Source organism: Jatropha curcas, chromosome 2 (assembly GCF_041381405.1).
Source record: "Jatropha curcas cultivar XTBG-Jc1 chromosome 2, XTBG_Jcur_1.0, whole genome shotgun sequence".
NCBI classification, from domain to species: domain Eukaryota; kingdom Viridiplantae; phylum Streptophyta; class Magnoliopsida; order Malpighiales; family Euphorbiaceae; genus Jatropha; species Jatropha curcas.
The window spans coordinates 1,488,425-1,502,676 of record NC_143152.1 but is presented as its reverse complement, the minus strand read 5'-3'; the positions used below and the strand labels follow the sequence as shown (position 1 = coordinate 1,502,676).

The 14,252-nt window shown below is 33.1% G+C and overlaps 2 protein-coding genes across 3 annotated transcripts; one reads left to right on the top strand and one right to left on the bottom strand.

Moving 5' to 3' along the window:
• Positions 1–1,073: 1,073 nt before the first annotated feature.
• LOC105642351 (pentatricopeptide repeat-containing protein At1g80270, mitochondrial) lies at positions 1,074–6,184 on the bottom strand. The gene is made up of 3 exons (XM_089718301.1): positions 5,962–6,184; positions 4,726–5,305; positions 1,074–2,532 (listed from the first exon to the last, which is right to left on the bottom strand). The coding sequence occupies exons 1-3, from the start codon at positions 5,994–5,996 to the stop codon at positions 1,285–1,287; spliced, it is 1,863 nt and encodes a 620-aa protein (XP_089574427.1). The 5' UTR covers positions 5,997–6,184; the 3' UTR covers positions 1,074–1,284.
• Positions 6,185–8,035: 1,851 nt separating this feature from the next.
• Positions 8,036–12,615, top strand: LOC105642350 (pre-mRNA-splicing factor). Of its 2 annotated transcripts, none has more exons than XM_012227163.4 (7): positions 8,036–8,194; positions 8,606–8,756; positions 9,186–10,061; positions 10,166–10,303; positions 11,625–11,716; positions 11,819–11,887; positions 12,049–12,615. In XM_012227163.4, the coding sequence occupies exons 2-7, from the start codon at positions 8,627–8,629 to the stop codon at positions 12,469–12,471; spliced, it is 1,728 nt and encodes a 575-aa protein (XP_012082553.1). In that variant the 5' UTR covers positions 8,036–8,194; positions 8,606–8,626; the 3' UTR covers positions 12,472–12,615. The 2 variants fall into 2 exon arrangements, with proteins under 2 accessions (XP_012082553.1, XP_012082554.1); XM_012227164.3 differs by having other exon boundaries at positions 12,086–12,403.
• Positions 12,616–14,252: the final 1,637 nt, after the last annotated feature.

The following is a 14,252-nucleotide window of genomic DNA, read 5'->3' as shown; positions in this document are numbered from 1 at the left end:
ATTGTTTTATATGGTTACTGGACAAATTCAATGATGGTGTACTTACGAAAGTTGAAGGCCTTTATTTGTTATTTTCTTTGTTTTTGTATGCATGTAATAAGCAGCCTTCGTATCATTAGAACATGTGCTCCTGTCAGTTTGAATCTTCCCTACATATTGGAATCCTTCATCATAAAGAATAGACCCATATTTTATGGATAGATTGTTTGGTTACTCGCACATAGTCTTGTTCATGGGCACCATCCATAATCATGTCAACAAGCACTCTTTAAGAACTTGAAGATAATAAAATTTTTGAGTAAGAGGGTTAAAGAGATGAGAATATATGAATATATTTGTCAATAATTATTTTACTAATTTCGAGGAATTTATTTTAAAAAATTCTATCTATTTTTATATAATTTAATTTAATTTAATTATGTAGCATTGAATTTAAAGACTTAAAATAATTTTTTTATATGTTCCAAATATAAAAAATTCTATTGAAATTCATATAAAAATGCAATATTTTTTATAATAAAATATAAATGCAACCCGTGAATAAAAAATTCGTCTTAATACATAAATATGGTCATGCCCACAATGTATCAAGGACAAAAATATCAAATATAAAACACAACAAATTAACTTCTTGCACTTATGAAATTGAAAATTTTCCAAACTTAACAAGCAATAATGTAAATATTCTTATGAAATTTTTGCCTCAAATATTAAATCAAAATATATTAACGTTTCTCTTCAGTTATCCTTTGATCTCCATTTTTATTTAAATTTATCTTTATTTTCTTAATATAATAAATTTTAGATCTTTCTTTGTTTGCATAATGTAAAACTTACCATATAATGAGTTTTAGATAATTGTTGTTTGTTAAATTATTTTAAAATATAATAGAATTTTAACATGAGTGAAACGTATCAGTTCTCCAATCATAGCCTCTCGCAGTTTGTCTAAAACAATATCATTGTTGACGCCGGCCCAAATCAAGTCCAATAATGGAAGGCCTTATAGGCCCAATAATGAAGCAATTAGGCCGACTTCAAGAACTGCTAAAGTCCAATATTAACACTTAGAATGAATCAATAACACACGCGACTTCCAATTTCAGTAAAGAGGCATTTCGAGATTTAAACATTGCATGAGCACAAGAAACAGATACGAGACTGACTTTCAAATTTAACATCCTTACGAAGATAACCGGCTTTAAATATCTAATAGAATCACCAATAACAGATTCACCTACTCATAATGAAGGATAGTTCGCATTAATATTAAATCCAAAATCTTCAGTCAAGCAAATCTGAGACTGCAGTCTTCCTAAATGCATCCACCTTAGCCAATTGGGCAACCAAGTTCTTGCTTGGGAATATATTGTCTGCCTTCATCCTCTCCCTAATCCCATAAGCTGGAGCCTTGGCATTTATGTAAGTTTGTACTAGTGCTTGGAACTGCCTAAGCCGAGCCACATAACCTGCTTGTCTCATCCTGTAAAACATTTTTTCCGCATTATGTATATCACCCCTTTTTGAGTATTGATCCATAATAGCTATGTAAGAACTGAACATTGGCTTCAGCTTGTTCTGCTCGGCAGCCTTTTGCAGCATCGAGTCAGCTTTTTCTACTTCACCTGCTTCAACATAAAGCTTAACAAGTGCATCCCAAGTCAATGGGCCAATCCGGCATCCACTGTCTCCCATTTGCGTGACCAGATCTTTCCCCTTAGCTAGCATCTTGTGGTTTGCATAAACCTTCAAAAGTGCAGCATAGTGTTTTGAAGATAGCTTCTTCCAAGTCGTCCGCATCTTATTAAAAACTGCCTCAGCTTCATCAACTCTCTTCAGCTTTCCCCAAGCTTCAATAGCAGCCATGCACTCCTCGAGCCGAGGATTTGACTCACAGACCTCCCAAATTCTCCCCACTTCATCCGCTTTCCCAAGTGCAGCATAAAGAGGAAGCAAACACCGAGCAGCCCAACGGTTTGCGTTTAAGTTTCCTCCTTCCATCTCTTTCAAAATAGCCTCAGCTTTTTCTTTGAGGCCACCGGAAACATAGTGCTTGGCCAGGATTGCTTGAGTGGCGATGTCAGGTTCAATCCCTTCAGCTTTCATGGTCTCTAAAATTTGATCCATCCCTGTTAAGTCATTGGATTGGCCTTTGGTATCTATTAAGAGTTTGTAAGTGAAGAGTGTAGGCTTGATATTTTCTTTCTCCATAAATAACAACACATCAGCTATCTTCTTCTTGTCAAGTCTCTTATAGAGGAGAAGCAGCTGGTTGCATGCAAATGAAGTGATTGGGAATTCAAGGTCCTTCATTTTGTTGAAAACTTCCTCAGCTTTCCTCGCATCACCTTTGGAAACACAGTTGGCCAACAAGGTTCGGTAGATTACTTCCCCTCTGAAGGATTTTGGGATCTTCTCAATATAGCTCTGTGCTGTTTGAAGGCCACGTAACTTTGCAATCAAATCAACGCGAGAAGCATAATCTCTCTCAGTAAAATCAAGTTGGTGTTTAGCCTCCAACCACTCTGAAAGCTGCAAAAGCAAGAGAAAATAACAGAAAAATATGAACAAGTGCAAAGCTACTCCACAAAAAACTTGGAATGCCAGAAAGGACAAGGATGTACTGTCACACTCATGCTACTACCAGTTAAATGGTAAATCTTGCATGTAAATTCAGGACAAATTAACAGCAAGCTATCTGTATAATTCTACCAAAAAAATTGATGCATGAATCAGGGAACTCAAGTAAATAAAATTAGAAACTCCTTTGTAATGCATCTCACTTCATAACAGGTTCAGAGTAAACTAGTGATAAATCAATATGAAATCAAGAATGAAAGTGTTTCATTCTCAAGGGATGATGCAATTTAAAGCCTGAAAAAGTGAGGACACCAAGAATTTCACCAACTTAAAATGGATATGTAAAACCTAAGCCAGAATGAAGCAAATACTAGTGAATAAGAACCAAGAACAGACTCACAGATACTTGAAATATATCAAAAAAGAGAGATAGCATTATTAATTTATAACAGTTCATCATCCAGGTGAAAATGGAAAATGAAATACCGCATAAAAGTTTCCAAAAAACTAAGGTTCGGGTACAGATGTCGAACTCAAATGAGAAGACAAAAAAAAAAAAGACAATTTCCAAAAAAAATAAAAATAAAAGGAGTTCTCATAATAATGTATTTGAATATCAATTTATAAATTCAAACAAGACAACAAAAACACAACATTAAAAACAGAAGGGCAAGGCCACCTTATTGAAGCAGATTCAGAAAGCAATTCAAAGTACAGCATTCAAAAGAGTCGGACCTTTTTAGCACCAAAAACATTTTTACAAATTACAATACAGATATGTAGTCCGCAATTTTAGATCAGTAAGGTGCGACATAAATCTGAGGCCCAAGCATTCACCAATTGGTCCAGTTCGACAATCACCCAGTATTCCCTTCTCATACAACCTTGAATCATATAATTTCCAGAAAACGTTCCCTAGGTAAATGGTAGGGGGAAGACATATATAACTCAACCAAGTTATAGCCAGATTATAATTCTCTAACCAAGACATTACTTTATTGAACATTTGTATCTTTTAGCCTAAAGAATGGTTTGTTCATCCATTAAGACAAGCATAGTTTTAAAAATTCAAAAACAATTAATAGTAAGAAAACCTAACAAGAGACTCGTATAATTTAAGTTGCTGTGTATAATGCACGTAACAGCCACCACGAATTACAAGATATGCAGGTGATTGTATTTACCAAATCCTGAAAATTTCATGAAATAGAAAAAAAATGTGAATTTCTTCCTTGGACACGATACAGATAATAAAGAAACTTCAAATGGTAATTATATTAATCATTTACTATATGATCAGCAGTTGAGATTTGAATAATTTGTCAGCTATGCAGGGATGAATCAACTTATAGTTTTATGGGTCTTAAAATCTAGTTTTGTTTTATGTTATACCAATGGGGTCCTAATCAGTGTAGTAGAGCAATAATTAAGGGGTCAATGTTTAGGAAGTCCAAGATCTCATACATATATAGAGCCCCAAGTAAAGGTTTAGACTTTAGAGTTATTCAAGTCTTATAAATACCCACGCTTGACAGCATTATTATTCAGGATTTTCAGTCAACAAACTTCCAGTGACTGTCGCTTCTTGACTCTAACCCAAACGTGATGCCTATGGAATTCTGGTGTTATGTTATGCCTAAGGAACTCTTAGGTGTAAAGCTGTGTAAACAACCCTGCATGTAGATTTCAGCCACTCAAATCCTGTTCTTTTCACCTCTAAATTGCTTCAGTTCTTCAGACTTCAAATTTAGATTTGATCTTTGTTTAACTCATAAAAAGTCAATTTCTAGTGTAGCATTCCTCTTCCTAAGAAACCCAACCAAAAAACAAGATGTCTAGTCAATGTCAAAGAATCATACAGTGCAATACTGGTAAAGTGGACACGTATGCCCAAGAAGGGAGGATACAAGGCAGATCAAACTATTTGACATGTAATTCAGATCAATTATTAGAGTGGATCAGTAACAGTAAGTAATACACTACAAAAGACAATTTAAATGTATGTCTGAGCACAAAAAGAGTTGCATGAACAAAAAAAATCATGGGAATAAGTTAATTGGATATTTGGTAGAGACCCTCAAAAAAAAAAAAAAAAAAAAAAAAAAAAAAAAACTTTCAGACAAAGGAAGCATCCAGTTGAATTACCTGAAGGGCCTTCACATACATCCTGCGTTTACGAAGATTGAGCATGGCCAGTGAGATCTCTGCCCGATCCAGACTCTTTCCTTCTTCCACCCACTTATCAAGTACACCATGGATAGCTCCTGGAGCAGCGATGATGGTCTTAGCCAATTCTGGGGTAACCCTTTTGTCAATTTTTGTTTTCTGTGCTGAAGTTGCTATAGTATCTAAACATCCCGTTTCATTTTGAGAATGCTCTCCAATTTCCTCATCATCATCATTATCAGAAAGCTCAGGTTCTGAAACTAACTCATCGGCATTTCCATCCACTGCGTTGCTCCCTACACTAGCTGGTGTTTCAAGCTCAGAAAACCCATCGTCCAAGTCAGTATCGGATTCATTGCTTTTCGAACCAGCTTCCGAAGAAAGACTGCGCTTCCCCATGGAGATGTTTGACCAAACATTTGCAGTATGGTAAAATAGGCATCTCTCATATACTACTTGAGGAGACTCAGAAGTAGTAATGTTGCCTTCTGAATGACCAGAATATATTTCTGATTTAGCACAACAGACTCGAGAAGTTACTACAGTCAACCCCCGGAACCTGCAAATAGAATAAATATAAATTCTCACTAAAAACTTAACAAAGAGACAATTGAAACGGTAAAACCTAACAATGCATACATTTATGTCAAACCACAGGACAAAAAGAACTTTCAGTAAGTACTAGGGCTCCATTCGGTACACGGAAAAAACACAGGCTTACCCCAAACAAAGTATAAGTGATCCATTTCTAACCACTGAAATGTTAATGGATAAAGTAGACACTTAGAAAGGGGAAGTCAAAAGTAAAGTGCTTTAATATACATAATCTAAACAAAGAAGAAGATTAAAATAATTTATCAAACTCTAATTAATAAGATAATAAAATAAAACACCAAACTCGATCTTTTAATCTTTGATGGATTTTTGAGCAAAGAAAATCCCACACTAAACTAGTCTTAATCCAAAATCCAAAATCTTTTCCACCAAAATTAGATTAAAGAAAAAACTCCTAGAAAACTATATTTGACAAAGAAATTTCTTCATCAAATATAGTTTTTTCTTTAATCTGTTTTTCCATTAAAACCCAAATTACAAGTCTCCTTCACTTTCCATCTACGCTTTCTCGAAAAATTGTAGAATCAACCAAAAGAATCCATCAAATCAGTCAATAAAAGAATATGTATATATACTCAGAGACAGAGAGAAGGGATTTACTTGAGAGGATTAGAAGCTCGCCGAAGAGCCCACATGGTGAATGAATCGTTTTGCTGAAGAAAACAGAAACCCTGAAATGTTGATTTGAGAAGAAATGGAAATGAAATGTGAAGTTAAAAAGAGAAGCTTCACAGTTTCCTCAATCAAGCTTTTCTCCTTAAACCCTAACAAACTCTCTTCACTTTAGGGTTTTGTGAACTGTATTTCCAAAAATGACCTGAGGTCTTGGCTTCCTTTGGCTAGGTTAGACAATAGACCTGATCAGTAGTGGATTTTTTTTTTCACAGGAATCACGGTTCGACGGTTCTGGTTCAATAAATTGACCCTTCGATTTAATAGATCAATGGTTCATAGCTGGTTCTAATTCTGATTTTGATTTAGTATTTTTTCCTCAAAAATATTAGAAAAATTAAATATAAGAAAAAAATAAGAAAATTAAATGAGATATTAAGCAAATGTGAAAAAATCTATATAATTTAGTCAACTTGTGTAATTACTAGATAAAAATAATTTAGTCGTCTGGTATTTAAAATCCATTATCCAATTAATCTGGATTTACACGAGGTAAGCCCACAAAGGGCGTTCTTCCGAGTGTTCAAAATGAACTTCAGATTTTTTATTAAAGAAAAATAGATCGTTATCACTTTATTTCATCCCTCGAAGATAATTGTTTATTAACATTTTATAATTCACTCCCTAAAACTGTAGTGAAATAAAAATCTATTGTTCTTGTAAATAGATATCAATTTTATAATTTATTTTTTATATTCTTTCTATATATCAATGTAATGAAAAATGGTCAATACTAATTTTGTTGGAATTATATTTGAATAATAGCATTTGAAGCAATAATCACATAAATAATTTCATTTATTATTTTTTATTACTGTAAGCAATAGTTCCTTTCAAATAACAACATCTTAGATTAGAAAAATTCTCAGTAAACAATCTATAGCATTCTTAAAAAAAAAAAAAAAAAAAAAATCAATTTCCAGAATTCTACCAATACTAGATAGTAACTTCAAATTCAATGATTTTTTTAATGTTTATTATATAGTAAAATGTACTCTAAAGTTATTATTCCAAAACAATACTCTGATAAATTTTTCCCACAAGAGCTAATTTGATTTTTCTTTTTTTCTTTTTAATTTTTTATATCTACAGTCTATCATAGCACTAAAAGGTCATTTCCCATATTATAAATTATGAATATATCTTGCTTTGTCTTAAAATATGTATACTCAATATATCATTTGAGCAGAGGATGTCTAACCAAACTTTTCTTTTATTTGTATTTTCAAATTGAGAAATACTATTAATTAGAAATTAAATTTACAATTCTATAAATTTTCAAAATCAAAGATAAAATTAGTTAGTTTTTTATCCATTAAAAATAATTATGTGTTACTGATAGTTTTTTTTTTTATTATGTTACATTTGCAACCATACAACAATACAAGTTACAAAAAAATCATTTTAAAAACCTTAAATTTTTTATGCTCAATACTAAAGTTTAGAGTGAAAAAGTAAAATTCAGAATAGTATTTTGATAAGGAATCTCTAAAATTATTTAAAAAATTTTCTTAATAGTTAAAAGTCCAAAAGCTTAAAAACATAAAAATAAACATTTTTCTATGAATTCAACAATTTTTATAGTGAGAAAATAGTGAAATGAAAATCTTTAATATGAAATTATATTTACTACTAGTAAGATTATCTATTTTTCTTCTAATAATAACTGTAAAAATATATTTACATTTATCCTCAAAATATATGTTTGCATTGATTGGAATTAAATAATGAAATCTTACCATTTATTTCTTAAAAAATATTATATTATCTTTTGAGAAAAAATATTATATTTTTTTATAAATATATTTTATATTTACAAAAAAAGTAATAGCAAAAACCCGCAAGGAAATGCGGGTATAATTTAGCTTGTAAAGCCTAAGGGATGAAATAGTAATTCAACGATAAATGAGAGATGGAACCAATGAATTTGCAACACGTAACGAGCCGATCATGCACCCAACCATCTCTGATTTTCACTCCGCCCCTCCCTATTTTGGTAAATCTCTTCCTTTCAGCGCAAATAGAAAATACCCAAAGCTTTGTCTCGCGAACACAGAAATCTTAAGAAGACCGAATATCACCTCAAATACAAACCCTAGAATTTGCAGTTCATGACCTAATCCTCTTTCTCGCTATTCGATCCTAAAAGCTACTCTTGCAGGTTCTTTTTCTTTCTCTCCATTTTTCTTTAATGTCTTTGGCCTTTTCACTTATCCATCAAAAACTTCTTATCATAGATTGTTATAGTTATTTTTCTATTCCCTTTTACTGTTTGGTTCGGAAATTGGATTTCGGATTCTGTTGATTTTTTTTTCTTCTCTAATAAACATAATTAAAACTTAAAATTGTGCTTTCTCGTTGAGTTCTTGTTCTAGTTTTCTTTGAGCTATATAATTTCCATTTGCAGTTTGTGCTTTTAGTCTTAGTTAAGTTTAACTTATTTTCTCTTAATTATGCTTTAGGTATCTCAGCTTCATATTCTATTGTGTACTTTTGTTGGCTGGAATGAGAATTTGAATTATGATGCTGTTTCAAATACTTGATATATATTATAAAATACTTGCTCTTTCAGGTGCTAGGCTTCATAGATTCCATGATGCAGTCTCCACCCCCGGACAATGACAATGCTGAGACAAAAGCTGCATTCCGTAAACCTTCAAATCATGCGGCTAATAGGAAGTACCGACGACGTTCTCCTGCTTGTGGCTCATCTTCTTCTGAAGGTGATTTCATTGATTTTGATTACTATCTATACATGTTTTCTGGTGGTCTGATGCTTGGCATTTGGTTTAATTTCACTTTATGACTTTTAGGCATATGTAATTACTCTAATACTTTCACTTTATGGGATGATTCTGTTTTTGTGTGAATTGGTGTTTAATTTTTTGAGTTTTAACTTAACTGAGCCTCTGTTTCAATATAGTTGGAGTTGCAATATATATATCCTTTTTCTCCACTTAGGTTAAAACTTTTTAGTAGTCAGTCATCTGTAATATTTAAAATTTTGTTGTCTGAACAAGAATGCTAGTAAGGGTTAAGGACTTAAGGGGCTGAACATTAGCTTAAAGACCTTAGCCAGCTTGAAGGTTTTCAACATTTTTTTTATTTCCTGTTTGGTACTTGATTATGGTTTTTTGGGTGAGTTTTCACAGGGAGCCTTAAGGGTGAACGTGGCACTAGTCCATTTTCTTCAAGGGGAGATCCTGCAAAACTTTCTGAACATCAAGAGAGAAGGAAAGATTATGAAAGAGAATTGGACAAGGATTCTGGTCGTGGCCAGTATGGCAAAGAGTCATATAGACATTCTGATCGATATTCATCTAGGAATTCCCATGGTTACTCTAGGCATTATGAGTACAGCAGACAGGAGAAGCATGCTGATGATGAAGAGAGATATTACCAGTCGTCATCCCATTCTGGTCGTGAATCAAGAGGTGCTACTGATCATGCCAGAGAAGAAAGTGAACGTGGTAGGTCTAGAGATTATAAACGAAATCTAGACAAATACTCTCATGATAAAAATGATAGTTCAGGGCATAGAAGCAAGGTTAAAGACTCTTTATCCCTAGATGGTCAGAAGTACAGAGATAAGGAATCCTCTCCTGGCAGAGCTGGATCTGGTAGGAAACATACTCTCACAACTTCAGAGGAAAAGGATAGGGATTGGAACAGACGGGACAGAGATGGTCGAGATGAGAAAAGGGATTATCATAGGAATTCCAGGGACAATAAAAGTGATCATGCAATCGACCTTGAAGAATCCAGGGGGTATCGAAATGATTCTGGAAGGGACCATGATAGACACCACTATAGAGAATCTTCTAAAAATGAAAAAAGGGAACTGAATGATCCAAAGGAAAAGAAGAAATATGATGACTGGGACACTAACAAGGACAAGGATAAATCCAACAGAGCCCCACGGGAGCAGAATGAAGCTAAACCTGTTTTTGGAAGTGAAAATCAAGAGACTCTATTGAAAAAGCCAAAGTTATTTAGTTCTGACAGAGATGCTGATTACAGCAAGGATGGTAATCATTTGGTTATTTCCTGTGTTTTACTGTATTTTTCTCTTGGTTATTTTACAGTAATTTTTAATTCAATCTGTTAGTTATGAATTCCTTTACAAATGTAGCTGATGAAAAGCAATCTTCCAAGCAAGCTCAGGAGGTTGATGGTAAAGTCTCTGTAGGACAGGTCCACGCCAGTAACCCAGAGGCTAATAATGACCTAAATGCAGCGAAGGTTGCTGCGATGAGAGCTGCTGAATTAGGTGCTTGATACCTTCATCTGCATTTGGCATCTTTTACTAGAGCAACTAATATGATGTTCTACTTTATGTTTGCATATATTTCTTTTTGCCTTTGCACCTATGGAAGATAAGGGAAATCGGCCAAGTGTTTATATCAACACTTGAAAACTGGGGAATTGAAATATATGCTTACACTTGATGTTGTATGACCTTCAAAGCGTTTAGATTGTATCTGTCTTTGTTAATCCAAGCAAGGAGCAACATATCCTGCCAGAAATTTAAGTGATCTAGGGTTGCCTGTTCTGTCTTTCTTCAATTAAGGATATTTAATATTTAAAGTTCCAGATGGCTAGAATTTGTCCTATGCAGGTGAAGTGTTTATTTCATAGTTGGCCTGTTCATAACACCAGGCTCCAACTTTCTATAGTGTCATTTAGCACACGTTAGTAATGTTAGGTTGCTGCCCTTTATAATTTTGAAGCCAGTAGTCAATGTGACTTGGCATGGACTTTTATGCTGTGAAAGATGAGACAGCCATTGGAAGTGAATTCTCTTATAAAGTAAATTAGGAACTTGGCTTTGGTTATTTTTAGTTTACAAAAATATATTGCACTGCAGCACACGATTCCTTTTTAAATAAGTGTTTGGAGACTCGGTCTTTGAATGCTCTTGCCCCATATTAGAGGGCATTGGAGTTTCAAATCCATCCTATCCTGGAATTTGTAAATTTGGTCTGTTTGGGCATTGATTCATGATAAGGGGAACAAATGGGGTGGGCTTATCGTTTATGTGAATGTTAGCAACTAATTTGATAATGAATTTGTTTATGTGGACATGTATATAGTCATGATAACGCTACACAGGATGGACATCAAGAAAACACTAAAAGAAAGCCCAGAGCCAAGTTTTTCTCTCTCTTAATTTTGTTCTGAGTTAGTTTCTTTTAAATGATGTTGGTGAGGATGAATATGGTAGCAGAGAACTGATTTAAAATATTGCAGTTGCTCATTCTGAGAAATGCACAGATTCTTATAAGCTCTTCTGATGTTATTCCCATTGTTTTTTGTTTCACCTCTGCAACCTTTGTTCATGCTCAGAAAACTAGTTGGATGATATTTACGCAGATTAGAAATGTTCAGTAAGCTGCTAACACCTGACAGTCCTCTGGCACATATTGTAGTGCATTTGATAATATTGCTTCCAAATCTATGGGGACAAATTGACAGTCATATTTGGAGTTGAACTTCAATAATATTGTAGATGTTTACATGACATGTAGTAACTAGTAATAATCCTCTACCTAAACTTCTTCTCAATGGAACGTTCTCTATGCATGATTCAGTTAACAAGAACCTTGCTGGGGTGGGTTTTATGTCAACTGAGCAGAAGAAGAAGCTGCTTTGGGGGAATAAAAAGAGCACAACTTCAGAAGAGGTAGTTCTGATCCTTTCTTCAGTTATACTTTATCCTGTGAATCCTTTAATACCACAAACATTGGCTCTGCTTCTAAATAAATGTTTAATTCGGCCTCTACAGCCTGGTCACCGGTGGGATACCTCACTCTTTGGTGATCGTGACAGACAAGAAAAGTTCAACAAACTCATGGTAAATCTTGTTTCCTTTTCCTTGGTTCTTTCTTTCTTCTTCTCTTATAACTCATTCTGTTGCAAAATTACTTGAAAATGAAATATCAAAGAGAACCCGTTATTTCGTGATTGTACATGAACTGTTCCTCTCAGTTAGTTCACATACTAACACAGTTTTAGAGTCTGAGGTTGCCTTGGTACCTATGGCCAATTGTAGGGTGTGAAGGGCGAAGTGACGGTGGAAAACAAGCCCGAGACCGAAGATGGCACTGGTCGATTGCAGGCAGAGAAGCAGAAGGAAGTCCAGATGGATTTAGAGAAGCAATACACTGCTGGTCTGCGACGAAGAGATGGTCGCACTGTTGGATTAGGCCTTTGAGAGCCTGTTTACAATCATTTTGCGGTCACAAAGAAATGTTCTGTTACATTTTATTGTGCTCTTTTGCGAGAATCATGATTGTCATGGCTTACTTTTGTAATGTTATTGAGGAGAATATATGCTATTTGTTATTAGACATCTCAGAGTTTTGCAAAATGGTGTGCATTTGGACTCTGAACCTGTCTTTTGTCCATAATTCTAGGGAGTTATCATATTCTGCTTAACTCAACCATGGAAAATGGGCCCAGGCTATTCTTTTTATTGGTGGGTTAAGAAAGTCTGGAGGTTTAATTTTTGGAACTTCGTTGTGTAATTTCTTTTATGGAGTTTTTGTCTTTTTACCATGTAAATTATTTTGGTTTTTTGCAGACTTCGAGGGTTTTTCAAAATTTTCTTTTTATAAAATAGTTCTTTGAGAAATAAAATAGAAATTTAACTAGTTTTTCTGTATATGGAGTACGTTTTGTGTGGAAAGTCTAGCCTAGGAAATCAAATGCTGGTATAGCAAATGAAATTGATGATTTTTATTGAGTTCTGTATTTAGTTTAACTCCTTTTACGATTTATTTACCTTCACTCATCATTTTCTATTAGTTATAGTTGCCATTAGAAGGCAACTTGTATGTATTTACAGTCAATCTGCAACGATCTTAATTTGTTTAGAATCTAGTAAACTTGTATTTATTTTCATTCTCACAATTTATTATGTGGGATCTTTCATAAGCTGAACCTAGCGTTGATATTGTTATCATAATGTATACTAAAATAGACATTCAGCGGCAAGGAGTTTTTTCTCTTAATCAAAGATCTTTAACTTTCGAGTCATGTAAATGAAATTCCCTTAAAAATCAAAGATCTTGAATTTGAGTTATATGTATGAAATTCTCTTAAATGTTTGGGAGCGAGCCTTTTAGCAAGGTTGAATGCTACTATTTAAAAGAGTTTTACTTAAATACTATTCCGCTTAAACACTCGGTATGGATGAAATATAAAATAAAATTATACTCTTTCATGGTAGTAGTAAGAAGAAAATAAAGAATATTATTCTATCGATGTAATTTAGGTCCAACAACTTGCAAGAATAAGTTTGGTATTTTGCAGCCTTGAAGAGAACGATTTTGATGTGGGTGTGTGATAAGGAACCGATGGTGATGTAATATGCATGCATGGCGGCTTACTCAACCAAATCAAAACCAACAATATATAAAATATAATTAGTGAAGCAGCCTGCCTATGCAATATTATAAATAAAACTTCTATTTAATTTATACCATTTTATATATAAGGACGAGATTATTTTACTAATTAGATAATTAACAGTAATGGCGAAACATAAAATCTGAATATTTAGAATGAAAAAAAGGAAATTTTGAAAGATTTTGGGGATAACAACCAAATAATTAACTTTGCAAACTTTTAATGGAATTGGAAAATTCTTGAGATCAAGAGAATTCGAATTCGAAATCTCCCACTTTGCACATTAAAAAGAAGATTAACTATAAAAATTGTCTTTTGATTCCTGAAACATATATATTCAAATATAATTCTCTCAAAAAAAAATTATATATCCAAATATAATAACATAAGGAAAAAATGATATTCTCTCTTGAACTTATTTGCGATGTATAATTTATTTGCGATATATAATTTACCTAGAATTATGCTTTCAAATTGACTCTAACATAAATTTTTTTATCAGAAAACCAATTTGACTATTTTTTTGATCATCAATGCGTGTGAGGCAGATAAAAAAAAAAAAAAAAAAAAAAAAAAAAAAAAAAAAAAACCAACCTAATTTTTTTTATAAGATGTAATATAATCAGTTCATTTATTCCAATAAAAAAATGAGCTAAATTAGTATTCTAGTTGAAAATTATGATAAAATTAATTAATAATTTTTTGATAAACTACATTAACTTCAAAAGATCATTTTATGCATTATTGCTAATTAATTTTATAAAATAAGTTTTTATGCTCCCCATAATGCACATATGATGATGGTAAGC

Bases quoted from the DNA above. Each gene is read 5' to 3' on its own strand.
- LOC105642351 (XM_089718301.1), bottom strand. From the start codon at position 5,996: ATGTGGGCTCTTCGGCGAGCTTCTAATCCTCTCAA. The intron at 5,306-5,961 runs GTAAATCCCTTC...TTCTATTTGCAG, and splicing joins CGAGCTTCTAATCCTCTCAA to GTTCCGGGGGTTGACTGTAG. The intron at 2,533-4,725 runs GTAATTCAACTG...TTGCTTTTGCAG, and splicing joins TGTATGTGAAGGCCCTTCAG to CTTTCAGAGTGGTTGGAGGC.
- LOC105642350 (XM_012227163.4), top strand. From the start codon at position 8,627: ATGATGCAGTCTCCACCCCCGGACAATGACAATGCTGAGACAAAAGCT. The intron at 11,717-11,818 runs GTAGTTCTGATC...CGGCCTCTACAG, and splicing joins AGAGCACAACTTCAGAAGAG to CCTGGTCACCGGTGGGATAC. The intron at 11,888-12,048 runs GTAAATCTTGTT...ACACAGTTTTAG, and splicing joins AAAAGTTCAACAAACTCATG to AGTCTGAGGTTGCCTTGGTA.